The sequence below is a fragment of the Ranitomeya imitator genome, chromosome 1 (assembly GCF_032444005.1).
Source record: "Ranitomeya imitator isolate aRanImi1 chromosome 1, aRanImi1.pri, whole genome shotgun sequence".
Taxonomy (NCBI): Eukaryota; Metazoa; Chordata; class Amphibia; order Anura; family Dendrobatidae; genus Ranitomeya; species Ranitomeya imitator.
In genome coordinates, this window is record NC_091282.1 from 720,491,446 (window position 1) to 720,506,267 (window position 14,822).

Here is a 14,822-nt window from a genome sequence, read left to right on the forward strand (position 1 = left end):
AACCAGTGATCACAGGATAATTGGGTCTGGAAGAAGCGTCATCAGCACTTGTTCAGTGCTGTGTATAGAGCAACACATAAGGCAGACAAGGTAGTAAACCCTCTCTGTCTTCCAGGTGACACCCTCTATACTATACAGTGACATTTTAGAACATCACTGCTGAGTAGAATGCGGTCCACCTGGACATTTATAGTCTATGTGCGGTCCGTAAATAAATATTAAAATATTGATTTACAGATCTGTCTAATAGTGTACGGTCTAGAAGTGGTTTGTCTATTCTACATGGTTTTTCCTTCCTCATCTTTCAAAAAAGTTTATTTTTAAAAAATGAATGAATGAATTGGCTAAACTTGATGGACTTATTTCTTCTTTCAACCTAGTAACAAGATCCTCAATTTCCATTGGACAAACTGATCCATCCCATACCAGATCAAGACCAGGCCATTTTCTCGCTTTGATCTCCAGGCACATTTTTTGGGTATATTCGTACACAAGTATTTGAAATTTTTCTAATTTGTTTTTTTTTCTTTATCAAATAGTTTTCGAAAATTTTTGTGTTTAATAAATAGGGCTTTAGTCATTTTTATAACAATATATTGTGTATTTTATTTTGTAACTTCACAATCTGTGTACCCTATAAGTTCATAAAAGACCTATGGAGGGCATTTCAACAATACAATATTGTTTTCATTGTTGATTTTCCCTGTAACTGGGGCTGGATTATCAGATACAGTTACAGGACACGTATCAATATGACTATACTTTAGAGCTGACCTGTAACTCCTGCAGCTTACTGGCACCTTGCGAACACGTAACGGCTGGGAAGGAAAAGCCATCACCATTTTCCGTATATACGAGTGCTCAGTGATCCCTGATCCAGCAATGGGGCAGACACGGAAATAAACCGTCTCTGCCTTTTCTATAGAGAGAGTCTGACCAATTCCTGCGCAACTGCTTATCTCACAAGGACATTTAGAAATGTCAAATGCAGACCAACCAGACGTTTTGATGAACATACATCTTTTTTTTTGTTCAATCCATTTAGTAAGTTCTTGCCATTGGCAAGGCTATCAGCTATACCATTTTTGTTGCTGTTTTTTTCTTTAACAAAATCCAACATGAGCCTTTTTTTTTTTAATTTCGTTTTGCCATTATTATTTTTTTTAATGGATTGCGGTAATTGGACAAAAGACAGAAAGACTGAGGCAAACCACAAGTTATTAGAAAAGAATTAGAGAAGCCCTCACGAAAAGTTTGGAAACTTACCTCTTGTAGTATATTTCAATAGTATCTGGAGCGTGATGTCGCCAATGGGTCTTTTTTAAACGTTTCTAAAATGGGAATAAAAAGCAAACTAAAGCAATCTACTGTAAACTCTGAAAGTCACTTCTAAGGAAAAGAAAACTAATGTTCCACCACCATAAAGGCTTGTTCACACGTTGCGTTTTTTTTGCTGTGTTTTATCCATCCATTTTTCAAGCCTAAAAACACAGTAAAGCGAATGAGATTTCTGAAATCTCATGGACACGCTGCTTATTTTTTCCTTGGAGATTTTATTTATTAATTTACTGATCATAGCAACAGCCAGCGTCAGCGTTCCTTGTACAAGGAGGGCTTTTTTGGTACAAGAGTATGGTAGAAGATTATGGTGACAACCTATAAGGCTGTGTTCTCACAATGAATGGTGAGTTTCTTAAGTTTCAGATTTTCGGCACCTATGAGATTCTTATAAGTCCCATGCACTTCGCTAAAACTATCAGGGACTGTGATTGCTGTCAAAAACTCACCGTTGTGGGAACTTAACCTGAAGCGTTAAACACTTTGCACAAAAAAAAAACATTTAATATATGAACATTCCTAGAGTCACCCTCTAAATTGGATATTTTAGTCACATTTCTTAGGCTATGTGCACACGCAGGAATTGTGGTGCAGAATTTTCTGCACTAAATCTGCATCTCCTGGCAGAATCCGCAGGTGCGTTTTTTATACGGTATTTTGTGCGTTTTTTATGCGTTTTTTGTGCACATTTTACCACTGTGGATTTCTGTAGCGGAGGGGTGCAGAAATGCTGCAGAACAGCACAAAAGAAATGATATGCACTTCTTTGAAATCTGCAGCGTTTTTGCGCAGATTTTTCTGCACCATGTGCACAGCTTTTTTTTTCACATTTATTTACACTGTACTGTAAATCACAGTGCAGATCTGCAGCAGAAAAATCTGCTGAAGTTCTGCAATAAATCTGCATCGTGTGCACATACCCTTTTTTGGTCTGTGCACACGTTGCAGATTATTGTGCTGATTTCTTCCTTTTTTTACCCCTGCAGATTTCCATTATGGAATGGGTGCAGAAACGCAGCAGATCTGCACAAAGAATTGACATGGTACTTTTTTGAATCTGCTGCGTTTTCTGTGCAGAATTTTCCGCACCATTGGCACAGCATTTTTATTTTGCCATTGATTTACATTGTACTGTAAGTCACTTGCAGATCTGCAGCGTTTCTGCATAAAAAAAAAAGCTGCAGTTCTGCAGGAAATCTGCAACGTGTGCACATACCCTGCTGGATTCACATTGCGTTAGTGGGTGTCCGCTGTAGGAATCCGTTACATGGCGCAATTGGAGCAATTAACGCTATGTAACGGATCCGTTAGCGCACCCATTGCCCGCAATGTACTAACACATCGCTAACGCATCGCTAACGTATGCCTTTTTTGGCATGCGTCAGCGTTGTCCTGTTATTTTTGGATGGACCTCGAACGCTCCTTGCAGCTTTCAGGGTCCGTTCTTCGCTAGCGCAGATCGGGCATCTGCGCTAGCGGGATCACCAAACGCAATCACTTTTTGGACTTCCGTTAGCGTAGGCGCTAAACAGATTGCACTAACGCAATGTGAACCTACAATTTCCAAAAGGTCCAAAATGAACTTAATACTAAAAAAAAAAACATGAGACAGTTTTACTACTTTTATCTCAATTTCTTTAACGCCAGAGTCGATCTTAGACCCAGTGACGAAGCCGCACGGGCTGCAAACAAACAGAATTACAATAGGTTTTCTGAAGGCAGCCTCAGGGAGAACATGCACGAGTTACACAAGACATTTCTAAATCACCTCAATGGAATAAATATCTCTTTAAATTCCTCTACTATTTGACTTTTTTCTTATTTACTTTATTCTATAACAGTAGTCATAAACTGAATACACATATATGGCTTGTTTGCGTTTCTTTATGTCTATGAATATGTAAGAGAAGAAAAACGCATTACAAATACATAAATATATATAATAAATATACAACACAAAACATATTGTACATATTTATATAAAACACAACACAAACACCATATAGGTACATATAAATATATATATATATATATACACACACATAACATGAACACACACTAATATTATATATATATATATATATATATACATATATACACACACACACATCGTATGTACACTATAATATATGTAAATGTCATTTATATACTTATATACCGCACACAATATGTACACACGCAAACAATATATATGCACACACAATAATTATATATAAATATAATTATGTGTACATATATATTTTGTGTGTATGTGAGTATATATATCGTGTGTGTATATATATACATATTTAATTATTATGTGTGTGTATATATATATATATATATATATATATATATATACATACACATATATATATATATACACACACACACACACACACACACACACACACACACACACGAAAGAGCGGGGAGAGGGGAAAAGAAAACAGTGAAGGTTCCTTGGAGAGCTGCCATATGAGTGACACCCGTCACAGGATGATAAATGACTCCATTTTCTGCCTCTCTTGCCTTCTGCCAGTCCAAGAGAGGGTCGTTTATCATAATCTCTGTCAGCGAGGGAAAGTAGCCCTGACAGTGCAAGTCAGCAAACATTTAGCACACGGAACCGTGCAACACAGGGAAATTATTATTGTCAGAATAATAATGGTTTAGCATAATTTATTACGGGTCCACCAAATAAGCAAAGGATAGATGTTATTAGACAGATGGATGGGTAAAGCTTGGCAGCCATCCACTCAGGATCAGGCAACGCTTGGTAAGGGGAGGGGGTAGTGCGGACGGGAGGGCGGTGGAGGGGCTCACATCTTCCAAACCAATCACCAGGCTGGCAGTTCAATTACAAAGAAATAAAGGGACATTCATCATTCAATTAAGCACCTGTCAAGCTTCACAAAAGAGGAAACTTCTAACCTGGTACTCCTGGGAGAAGATGCTCAGCAGAGTGGACTGCGATTGACTGGAACAAAATAAAAGATGGACAAAGTTAATTACTGGAGTGCATGGGGGGAGACAAAAGGCTAGTCACTTTCAAAGGTAGGCCCCGCTGCCCTGTAATCTAAGAGAACACGAAAACAAGTGCGCAAAACTTGTTCCAGACGGACACCTCCGACAAAGGCCAGGTCAAGAAACGGGGAAGAGGGGATGAAGAGAAGGAACCTAGAAGGAATGAAGTAGAGAGGCAGAGCGTGGTGCAGCACATACCGCAGGCGCATGTTTTGGCAGGATCCTTTTTCACTTCCCAGGCCCACAAAGCTGTATTAGTGGCATGTCCTGCTGGTAAAACACAAGGAGCAGGAGGGACGAGGGGGGCTGAAAAGAAAACAGCGTACGTTTCCTATTAATAATGGATGGAAATTCATATCCATTAGCAGTTGGGAACATGCCGCTTAGCTCATTGGCAACATATTGAAATTCATTTTGTGAGCAGTGAGGGAAACCTCTTTTGGTAGCTGTGACTTATTAAAGGGTAGCATGAAGAAAAGCCAGGAGGGAGAAACAGAGGGGGGCTTAACTCAACCTCAGTAGCAGCATATGGGATGCTAACATTCCCATTGAAACTGACGGGGGCTTTAAAAAAAAGAAACTTTCCCAGCAGGAGGGTTGTTTTCCCATCCAGTCGGTCATATTTCAAGGCTTCATCCATTCAGTACTCAACTCTGTGTCAAGCAACTGGCGATGAAGCGGCTCGGCCAACAGGGACTTCCTCCCAACCTGTATCTCATTTCTTTCTCGCTTTTCACACTACTGCTTGGTTAACTCTTCTCACAGTCCAGAAAAGAGTCCACTTTGTCTGTCAAGGCCAAGCTACCCCGGCTCCGGCATAGAATGTGTTACACCAGACGGACGCGGGACACTTTGTGCTGTCTCCAACTTCTCATGCCGATCAATAAGTACGACTGTTACCGCTCCGGCTCAATTGTCCTCTGCGGAGATCTGCCCCTCATCCCATCTTAAAACCCAATTCATTACTTCTGATATATTTTCCTACTGGACACAACTTGTACAAATTACATTTCCAATAAATCTGCTTTTACTTTACAGCGGGATGGAGAGCGTCATTAGCATATTTTGGGTTCCTCTCCTCTTATTTTCTTTCTACAGGCAATATCTATCTGGAAACAAAACACTGGCGCGGTGTTATATAGGATTAATTATCTTGTTCCACAAGTTTTATTCCTCCGTGCACATACTAGGACGAATTTACCACTTAGACCACATCAAAAGAGCACTTCTTCAGTATGTAAAATTCCCATTCCCATTCTATGCTTGATAGCATAGAGGGCGGCAGGACTTTATGTCCCTCTACTTTAATATTTAGGCACTCCTTCTCTACAAGCAAGCATGTCCCCTGAAGAGTTGTCTTGGACGAAACGCGTAGGGACGAATTTATAAGGGAGAGTGCAGGGCTTCTTATGTATAGGGGTAGTTGTGGACTGCCCTTGTAAGGGCAGGAGCTTTGGGAAATAGACTATTTATAGCCCCATAGGGATTGATATAGGGACAGTCATCCCTTCGTATCCTGGATGTCTACCTAACAGGGGATTATCTGGTGCTCCGTTGCCCTCGCTTTGGAATTGGTGAGACCGTTCCTTATTTATATGTATATTTATTAAACACCAGCAAGTATTTTTTACAATATATGCTAGGACTGTTTTTTTCTGGTCTTATGTGACTGAGTGCAGTAGATTTGCTGTGTCCACATATAAACATTGGTGGCACCGTTTTGTCATATTCACTGCCTCAGCAATCAGGATTCTGGCTGTTGTTATTGCAGTCGAGTTCTGTTTTATCCTATAGAGGGCTCACTAGTCTCTATGGACCATCACGTTATATGGTAGAGACATAGCCCCTGTTATTATTATTATTATTATTTATTGTTATAGCGCCATTTATTCCATGGCGCTTTACATGTGAGGAGGGGTATACATAATGAAAACAAGTACAATAATCTTAAACAATACAAGTCATAACTGGTACACTGTTATGGTTTATTTTTCACTTGGGTGATTTGTGTTTTTTTTAGGTTACTTTTTGAGTATTAAAAGTTACGTTTTATTAGTCCTTTTTGCTGTATTGGGATTATTTATAGGATTATTTATTGTATTTATTACACAGATTTTGCTTTGTTATCAGTATGTAAAATTCCCAGAAAGAACATTAAGCCCTATGGGATCTTCTCTGTGGTCAAATTGAAAGAATAATTACTACGTGGAAGGACGGGGATAAATGAGCACAAACTTTTCATTCTTCTAGTGGCTGCCATAGAAAGTTACTGCAGTGTCTCCATGTGATTAAAAGCATTAGCGCATATCAGTCGTCCAGATGAACACATCTTACATGTAGTCAGTTCTTATTCCTGTGAGCTACTTAGATGTAAAATCTCAATGCAAAATATATATTTAGGCCGTGTTCAGTTGATGCATTTGAACTGCACATTTCCTGCGATTTTCCAAAAATGCCGTTAAATCATCACACTATTCTATTACAGAATTTTTCAGGAAATTACGGAGAGAAAAAAAGGCATCACAAACACATGACTAAAATGTTCATGACAGAAAAAAATGTAAATATTTCCTGTATAGTTAAAGGGTTATTTCCAAAAGCACAAGTTATCCCCTATCTATAGGTTAGGGGATATTTTGCTGATTGCTCGGGGTCCAACCTCTGGAGCCACCAGTAATTCCAAGTATGGAACTCTAGATCCTGGGAACCATGCTCTACAGAGCCTCGATGCTCGACTTTGGCTCCATTCATTGTCTACGACGTTGCCCGAAATCGCCAAGTACGCTGATCAGCTTTTTCCTGGATTCTCATTGGAACAGAGCAGAAGTCAACCATGGGCACCTCTGCTCCATTCATCGTCTATGGGACTGCCAGAAATAGCTGAGGACTTTACACAGTTTTCTCATGGGGTCTCATAGCATGCACACCTCTGCTCCATTCATCGTCTATGGGACTGCCGGAAACAGCCAAGTCCTCTATTCTGCTTTTTCCATGGGTCTCATAGGAACAGATCAGAAGTTAAGCATGTGCACCTGTCCTCCATTCAAGTCGAGGCTACAGAGCATGGTTCTCAGGATCGTGGAGACTTCCAATGGTTTGAAGTCCCTGACCTATGGATAGCGGATAACTTACAGTTTGGGGAATAACCCTTTTAAAAAAAAAAAAAAGTAAAATAGGCATGAAGTTACGAACAGAAGGTGACCAGATCTAAAGAAATCTGGCCTCAAGTCAGGGAACGTCCACTTCTAGATTGTGCTGAAGGAAATTAAAAAAAAAAAGTGTTTCCCATGTTGGCCCATCATCAGTGCTGTATGGGAACATGCTTGACTAACTGGCTCATATATATATATATAGCTAAGACAGCCCCCTTATGCATTGGCTATGACAGAAAAGTGAACCAATTAGCCAGCCCCTTTATGCACTGGCTACGAAAGAAAAGTGAGCAAATTAGCCAGTCCCAAAATGCATTGGCTAAGACAGAAAGGTGAGCCAAATAGCCAGGCCCTTTATGCATTGGCTACGACAGAAAAGTTAGTCAATTAGCCAGCCCCGATATGCATTGACTATGACAGAAAAGTGAGCCAATTAGCCAGCCCCTTTATGCATTAGCTACGACAGAAAAGTGAGACAATTAGCCAGCCCCTTCATACAAATCAATGATGATATGTGATACAGGAAATCAAAAGCAAAAGGAGTGCTGCAAAAAACTGGGACCAAAGCAGATATCCTCAGATCAGGGCACGGCTGATATTAGTAGCTTGTATAACTTGCTAATCAAACATCATTTCAGATGTTTTTTAACTGTACCACAAATTTAAAAACGACAGTTTACAAAATAAAAATCTATAATCAGTCTAAGGGCTCCAGTGGGTCAAGACTAACTTAATTTCCTTCTATGACAGAATCACTGACTGGGTGTATCAGGGAAATGCTGTAGATATAGTATATCTTGACTTCAACAAAACATTTAACAAAGTATCTCACGCCATTCTTATTGAAAAAATGACTAAGTATGGAATGGACAAGGCAACTGTTAAGTGGATTCATAACTGGCTTAGTGATCGGACCCAAAGAGTGGTCGTAAATGGCTGCACATCCAGCTGGAAGAATGTCTCAAGTGGGGTACCACAGGGTTCTGTCTTGGGCTGTGTATTGTTCAACATCTTTATCAATTATTTAGATGAAGGAATTCTGGGTACACTGATTAATTTGCTGATGACACAAAGCTAGGAGAGATAGCTAATACTAGAGAAGAGAGAAAGAGGATTCAAAAAGATATAAATAAAGTGGAGAAGTGGGCAGCAACTAACAGAATGGTTTTTAACAAGGAAAAATGCAAAGTACTACATCGGGGCAATAAAAATGAAAAAAGCATATACAGAATGAGAGGAATAGGGCTAAGCAACAGCACATTTGAAAAAGACTTGGGAATACTAATAGATCACAGACTGAACATGAGTCAACAGTGTGATGCAGCAGCAAAAAGGCAAATGCAATTCTGGGATGTATTAACAGAAGCATACAGTCTAGATCACGCAAAGTCATTATTGCCCTCTACTCGAGCAAGTTCAGAGATGAGCGACCAGATTGGTGACCGGTCTGCAAATCATGTCCTATTAGGAACGGTTACAGGATTTGGGAATGTTTAGCTTGCAAGAAATCAGACTGAGAGACTTAATAGCTGTCTACAAATATCCCAAGGGCTGTCACAGTGTAGAAGGATCATCTTTATTCTCATTTGCACAAGGAAAGAATAGAAGCAATAGGATGAAACTGAATAGGAGGAGACAGATTAGATATTAGAAAAAACTTTTTGACAGTTAGGGTGATCAAGGAGTGGAAAAGGCTGCCACGTGAGGTGGTGAGTTCTCCTTCCATGGAAGGAATATCTGTCTGCGATAATTTAGTTAATCCTGCTTTGAGCAGGGGGTTGGACCAGATGACCCAGGAGGTCCCTTCCAACTCTACCATTCTATGATTCTATGATTCTAACTCGTACCTATGATATTCCATGGGGTTGTGCAAAAGTCCAATATTGATGTCTATGGACCCACGGAAATTATAAAGGTACCGTCACACTAGACGATATCGCTAGCGATCTGTGACGTTGCAGCGTCCTGGCTAGCGATATCGTCCAGTGTGACAGGCAGCAGCGATCAGGCCCCTGCTGTGATGTCTCTGGTCGGGAAAGAAAGGCCATAACTTTATTTCGTCGCTGGCTCTCCCGCTGACATCGCTGAATCGGCGTGTGTGACACCGATTCAGCGATGTCTTCGCTGGTAACCAGGGTAAACATCGGGTTACTAAGCGCAGGGCCGCGCTTAGTAACCCGATGTTTACCCTGGTTACCATCGTTAAAGTAAAAAAACAACCACTACATACTTACCTACCGCTGTCTGTCCTCGGCGCTCTGCTTCTCTGCTCTGGCTGTGAGCGCCGGGAAGCCGGAAAGCAGAGCGGTGACGTCACCGCTCTGCTTTCCGGCCGCTGTGCTCACAGTCAGTGCAGGAGGAGTGCAGAGAAGCTGAGCGCAGGGGACAGACAGCGGTAGGTAAGTATGTAGTGGTTGTTTTTTTACTTTAACGATGGTAACCAGGGTAAACATCGGGTTACTAAGCGCGGCCCTGCGCTTAGTAACCCGATGTTTACCCTGGTTACCGGCATCGTTGGTCGCTGTAGAGGTGTCTGTGTGACAGCTCTCCAGCAACCAAACAGCGACGCTGCAGCGATCCGGATCGTTGTCGGTATCGCTGCAGCGTCGCTTAGTGTGACGGTACCTTAAGACCACATTCGGATAACATCACAACAACATTCAATGACTGACTGGAGAAGATGGAGAATTTTTTTTTCTCTTTTCCTAAGAGAAAAACTGATCTCACTCTAATAAACCTATGATCAAACTCTGATCAGAAAAATCGGTCAGTTTTTTTTGAATGGAGATAAAACGGTGGTGTGCACCTATCCTAACCATGAAACACGGATGAGTGAACATCCGATATATACGACATCCAAGAAAGCTATTACAAATCTGTTGAATTGGTGTGAATTGATTTGCAGGACCCAGTCCACTGGCCATGTCAGTAATATGTGATCGCTGGATAGGAGCCATGAAACCCACCTCCTACTTGACGGCACTCCCAGCTCTTCCATTGATTAGTCACCTTGAAGTGAAGTCACAAGTGTGCGGCAACAATGACAGGCGGCAGGCCGGATAATCAAAAGAGCCATAGAGAGCGGGATGTAGAAGACGGTTCCTGTCCAACGCCCAGGGCTCCCGTCTAAGGACCACAGATTACTAATGTTACCAATATGAATCCATTCACACCAACTCTACTTGTAGCAATCCCCAGCAAACATTGCTAAGCATTGAAGAGGTTTGTATTCACTCAGTGGCTCTTGAGGTTGGCACAGGAGGCAGAATTCATGCAAAGTCCAGGCAAGTTTATTTGACTTCATAAACTGCTCTGGGTGACAAAACAAAACAAAGCCTTTTCTGCCACAAAGTGAAAAACTGAAAACAAAAAGTTAATATGGTATTGCGGGTCCGCCCGCTCAGGTCAGTGCCTTTAGCAACACACACTGAAGGTCTCCACACCTCCAGCCACACTGAAGGAGACTCGGCCTCCATTTTATCTGCCAAACCACACCCCTGGGGGTTGGGTTATGTGCGCATAACTCTCTTATGACTGCTTGTAAAACCCGGCCCTGGAATAGCCTGATAACTCTCTTAGCACTATATGTGCTTGAGCACGCTTCCGAGCTCACATCACCGCAGCTAATAGCCGCGATGACACATATCTCCACTCAAGGACTCGTCCGGCGGCCATCTTACAGCATATATTAGAGACGGTCCTAGTTTTATTACACTACCACTGCCATTTGTGTTGAATTTTGGGCTAAGATTATATATTAGGAGTAATTGTAGATCACCAACATAGTTTCATATTTTTTAAGGTTGAAGATAGACTTAAGTCCATCAAATTCAACCTACATCCTAACATGCCCAACATGGAGTCACCGATTCGTAATTTGCCATTTCTTAAGTAGCTTTGCTATTATTTTTGTCTTGTGATATTTGCCAACATTTTTTTGCTCCAAAGTTTCCAAAATTGCACACAGTTCATTACTTTCTGCAAAATAAAAAATGCTTTGTATTCCCCCTTCAAACAGAATAGCAACATTCTACCATGAAAAAAAAAGTAGCAAAGCCTTTAAAAAGTTTCACATTTGCCTAAAAGTACGGCAAACTGGAAACTCCTCCAAAAACCCTACTCCAGGCAGGGACTGGAGTGAGATGCACAAAAAAACTAAACAAAAAAAAAAAAGAGTCAAGCTGAAAAAATTGCCTATCTGGATGAGCAAAGTTATCGAGGTATGAATAAAATTAAAAAAAGACTTAAAGAAAACATTAAAAAGTGGAGCAAAGTGTAATAGAGAATAAGGTGGAAATACAAAAGCTCCTATAAAAGGAGGAAATGACTGCAGATTTTTGTAACCACCTTTGGGGTATCGTAACTAAACAGAGAAATGCAACGCGCCATTGATAAACTGACGGGGACAACTTTGTGGCCACACAAAAAAAACGGACCTGCAGTTTTGGATGAGGCAAGCGTTTACCACTGTGTCATGATTTTCCAGAGTATATTTTAAAAATTCCTGTTGGGACTGTATGTGAAACCAAATGGCGGAACCTATAAATTATATCTAAGTTTATTATTTACAACCAATTAATTATTTTTTTTTAAAGCCAGGTGGCTTTCATTAAGTTAATTACTGCTAATGACATGAGCCTCATGCTGTTTCAGTATTTAGCATAACCATGTGTCAAATGTGCGTAGGAGTACAGAACTGTCTTCTTGGGGGCATAAGTGCTCTGTCAAGCCTGGTGTGGGACATGCATCAAAAGGATCAGCAGAGCGTGGAAATGTATTGAGATAAATATGTATGGTGGTTGGACAGTGGGAGACTTGGGACGTGAAAGCAGCTGAACAGGATATACGCTCTCGCTATCCAAATGTATTAATAATATTAACAAAGACGTAGCTTCATGCAATAGGCCAATGTTGGTCAACATTTATCGGCCCCCAAAAACAAGACAAGTCTTCGAGAATGTTGCAGCTACCTACTGAATGTTACTAGGATCAGACCAGCCCATTTCAGTATGATTAACGATCAGTTTTCTGCCAAACTCAGATTTCCAAGTCTCTCATATGGCAGCAGAAAAAAAATAAAGGGTTAGAGTGAACGGCTATAATTTAGGAAAGAAATATATCTTGGTACCGTGTTAGCCAAATATTCGGCTATAATTTAGACATTTTTTGTTGGTACAGGCAATGTATCATTTCCCCCCAAAAGTTTTTTCACATTCCAAATTTGATGTAAAAGAAAAATGGAGTTTATTCACCCAATTAAGTGCAACTTTTAAGCAATTATTGATCTTTGTGAAGAATAGGCATAAAGTATTGTAACGCGGCATGTACCTGTCTCAGTAAGCACCGTCAAAATGGATCTGCTCTTTTATGGGTTTTGACTGTCTTCTGGACAAAGTTACCAGAATATTAGACTGTTTTAAAATCGATAAAGTTATAAGAAGACTGAAATTAAAGAGTTTTCATAATTTGTCTCTTCTTCAGGAGCACCGTTCCCCAGCTACCTGGTTTCCTGATCAACGGGAGGTGGGCCTGCGCCCCAGCTTGACTGACAGTTCGGGCCGGCAGCATCACTGCGCTATTGAACTGATTGCGCTCCGATGATGCCAGATGAGGCAGCTTTGTCTCTGCAGCGTCACAAGTGTTATGGGACTGAGCCTTCGCAGGATCCGGAGCTATGGCGCAGATGGGGGGGGGGGGGGTAGCACGGTGGCACAGTGGTTAGCACAGCAGCCTTGCAGCGCTGGGATCCCGGGTTCTAATCCCACCCAGGACAACATCAGCAAAGAGTTTGTATGTTCTCTCCGTGTTTGCGTGGGTTTCCTCCGGGCACTCCGGTTTCCTCCCACATTCCAAAGAAATACTGATAGGGATTCTAGATTGTGAGCCCCATTGGGGACAGTGATGATAATGTGTGCAAACTGTGAAGCGCTGCGGAACATGTTAGCGCTATATAACAATAAAGATTATTATTATTATTATAACAAAGCTCATCAATGAGAAGATTAGCAAAGCTGCCACAGATTAAACAGATTTTATGAAAACTGTAGCAGAAGCAGAAAAAGCAACACATCACCAAATACATGGTCTCTAGTGTTATGAAGGCAATCCAGTAACACAGTGTGCCAGTAATCAGAGCACATACAGTGATCTGACAATAACCCAAAAACAATAGAACGAGCTCTGAGACGTGGAATCTCTGTAGACTGCAATACCTGAACCTATCCTAAACACAACTAAAGGCAGCTGTGGATTGCGCCTGACACTACCTATGCAACTCGGCACAGCCTGAGGAACTGACTAGCCTGAAGATAGAAATACAAGCCTGACTTGCCTCAGAGAAATACCCCAAAGGAAAAGGCAGCCCCCCACATATAATGACTGTTAGCAAGATGAAAAGACAAAACGTAGGGATGAAATAGATTCAGCAAAGTGAGGCCCGATATTCTAGATAGAGCGAGGATAGCAAAGAGAACTTTGCAGTCTACAAAAAACCCTAAAGCAAAAAACCACGCAAAGGGGGCAAAAAGACCCACCGTGCCGAACTAACGGCACGGCGGTACACCCTTTGCGTCTCAGAGCTTCCAGCAAAAACAAATAGACAAGCTGGACAGAAAAAACAGCAACAAAAGCAAAGAAGCACTTATCTAAGCAGAGCAGCAGGCCACAGGAAAGATCCAGAAGCTCAGATCCAACACTGGAACATTGACAAGGAGCAAGGAAGACAGAATCAAGTGGAGTTAAAAAAACAAGGCAGCCAACGAGCTCACCAGAACACCTGAGGGAGGAAGCCCAGAAGCTGCAGTACCACTTGTGACCACAGGAGTGAATTCAGCCACAGAATTCACAACAGTACCCCCCCCTTGAGGAGGGGTCACCGAACCCTCACCAGAGCCCCCAGGCCGACCAGGATGAGCCACATGAAAGGCACGAACAAGATCTGGAGCATGGACATCGGAGGCAAAAACCCAGGAATTATCTTCCTGAGCATAACCCTTCCATTTAACCAGATACTGGAGTTTCCGTCTAGAGACACGAGAATCCAAAATTTTCTCCACAATATACTCCAATTCCCCCTCCACCAAAACAGGGGCAGGAGGCTCAACAGATGGAACCATAGGTGCCACGTATCTCCGCAACAACGACCTATGGAATACATTATGTATGGAAAAGAAGTCCGGGAGGGTCAGACGAAAGGACACAGGATTGAGAATCTCAGAAATCCTATACAGACCAATAAAACGAGGTTTAAATTTAGGAGAGGAAACCTTCATAGGAATATGACGAGAAGATAACCAAACCAGATCCCCAACACGAAGTCGGGGACCC

At 41.5% G+C, this 14,822-nt stretch overlaps 1 protein-coding gene across 1 annotated transcript in view; it reads right to left on the bottom strand.

Annotated features, from left to right (window-relative positions):
• Nucleotides 1-14,822, bottom strand: part of CDIN1 (CDAN1 interacting nuclease 1) — a 626,145-nt gene that overhangs the window by 488,675 nt on the left and 122,648 nt on the right. The window contains exons 3-4 of the mRNA XM_069732509.1: nt 4,252-4,297; nt 1,267-1,331 (exon numbers count right to left, since the gene is read on the bottom strand). Coding sequence (XP_069588610.1) covers nt 1,267-1,331; nt 4,252-4,297 — 111 coding nt within the window. The remainder of the gene's footprint in view (nt 1-1,266; nt 1,332-4,251; nt 4,298-14,822) is intronic.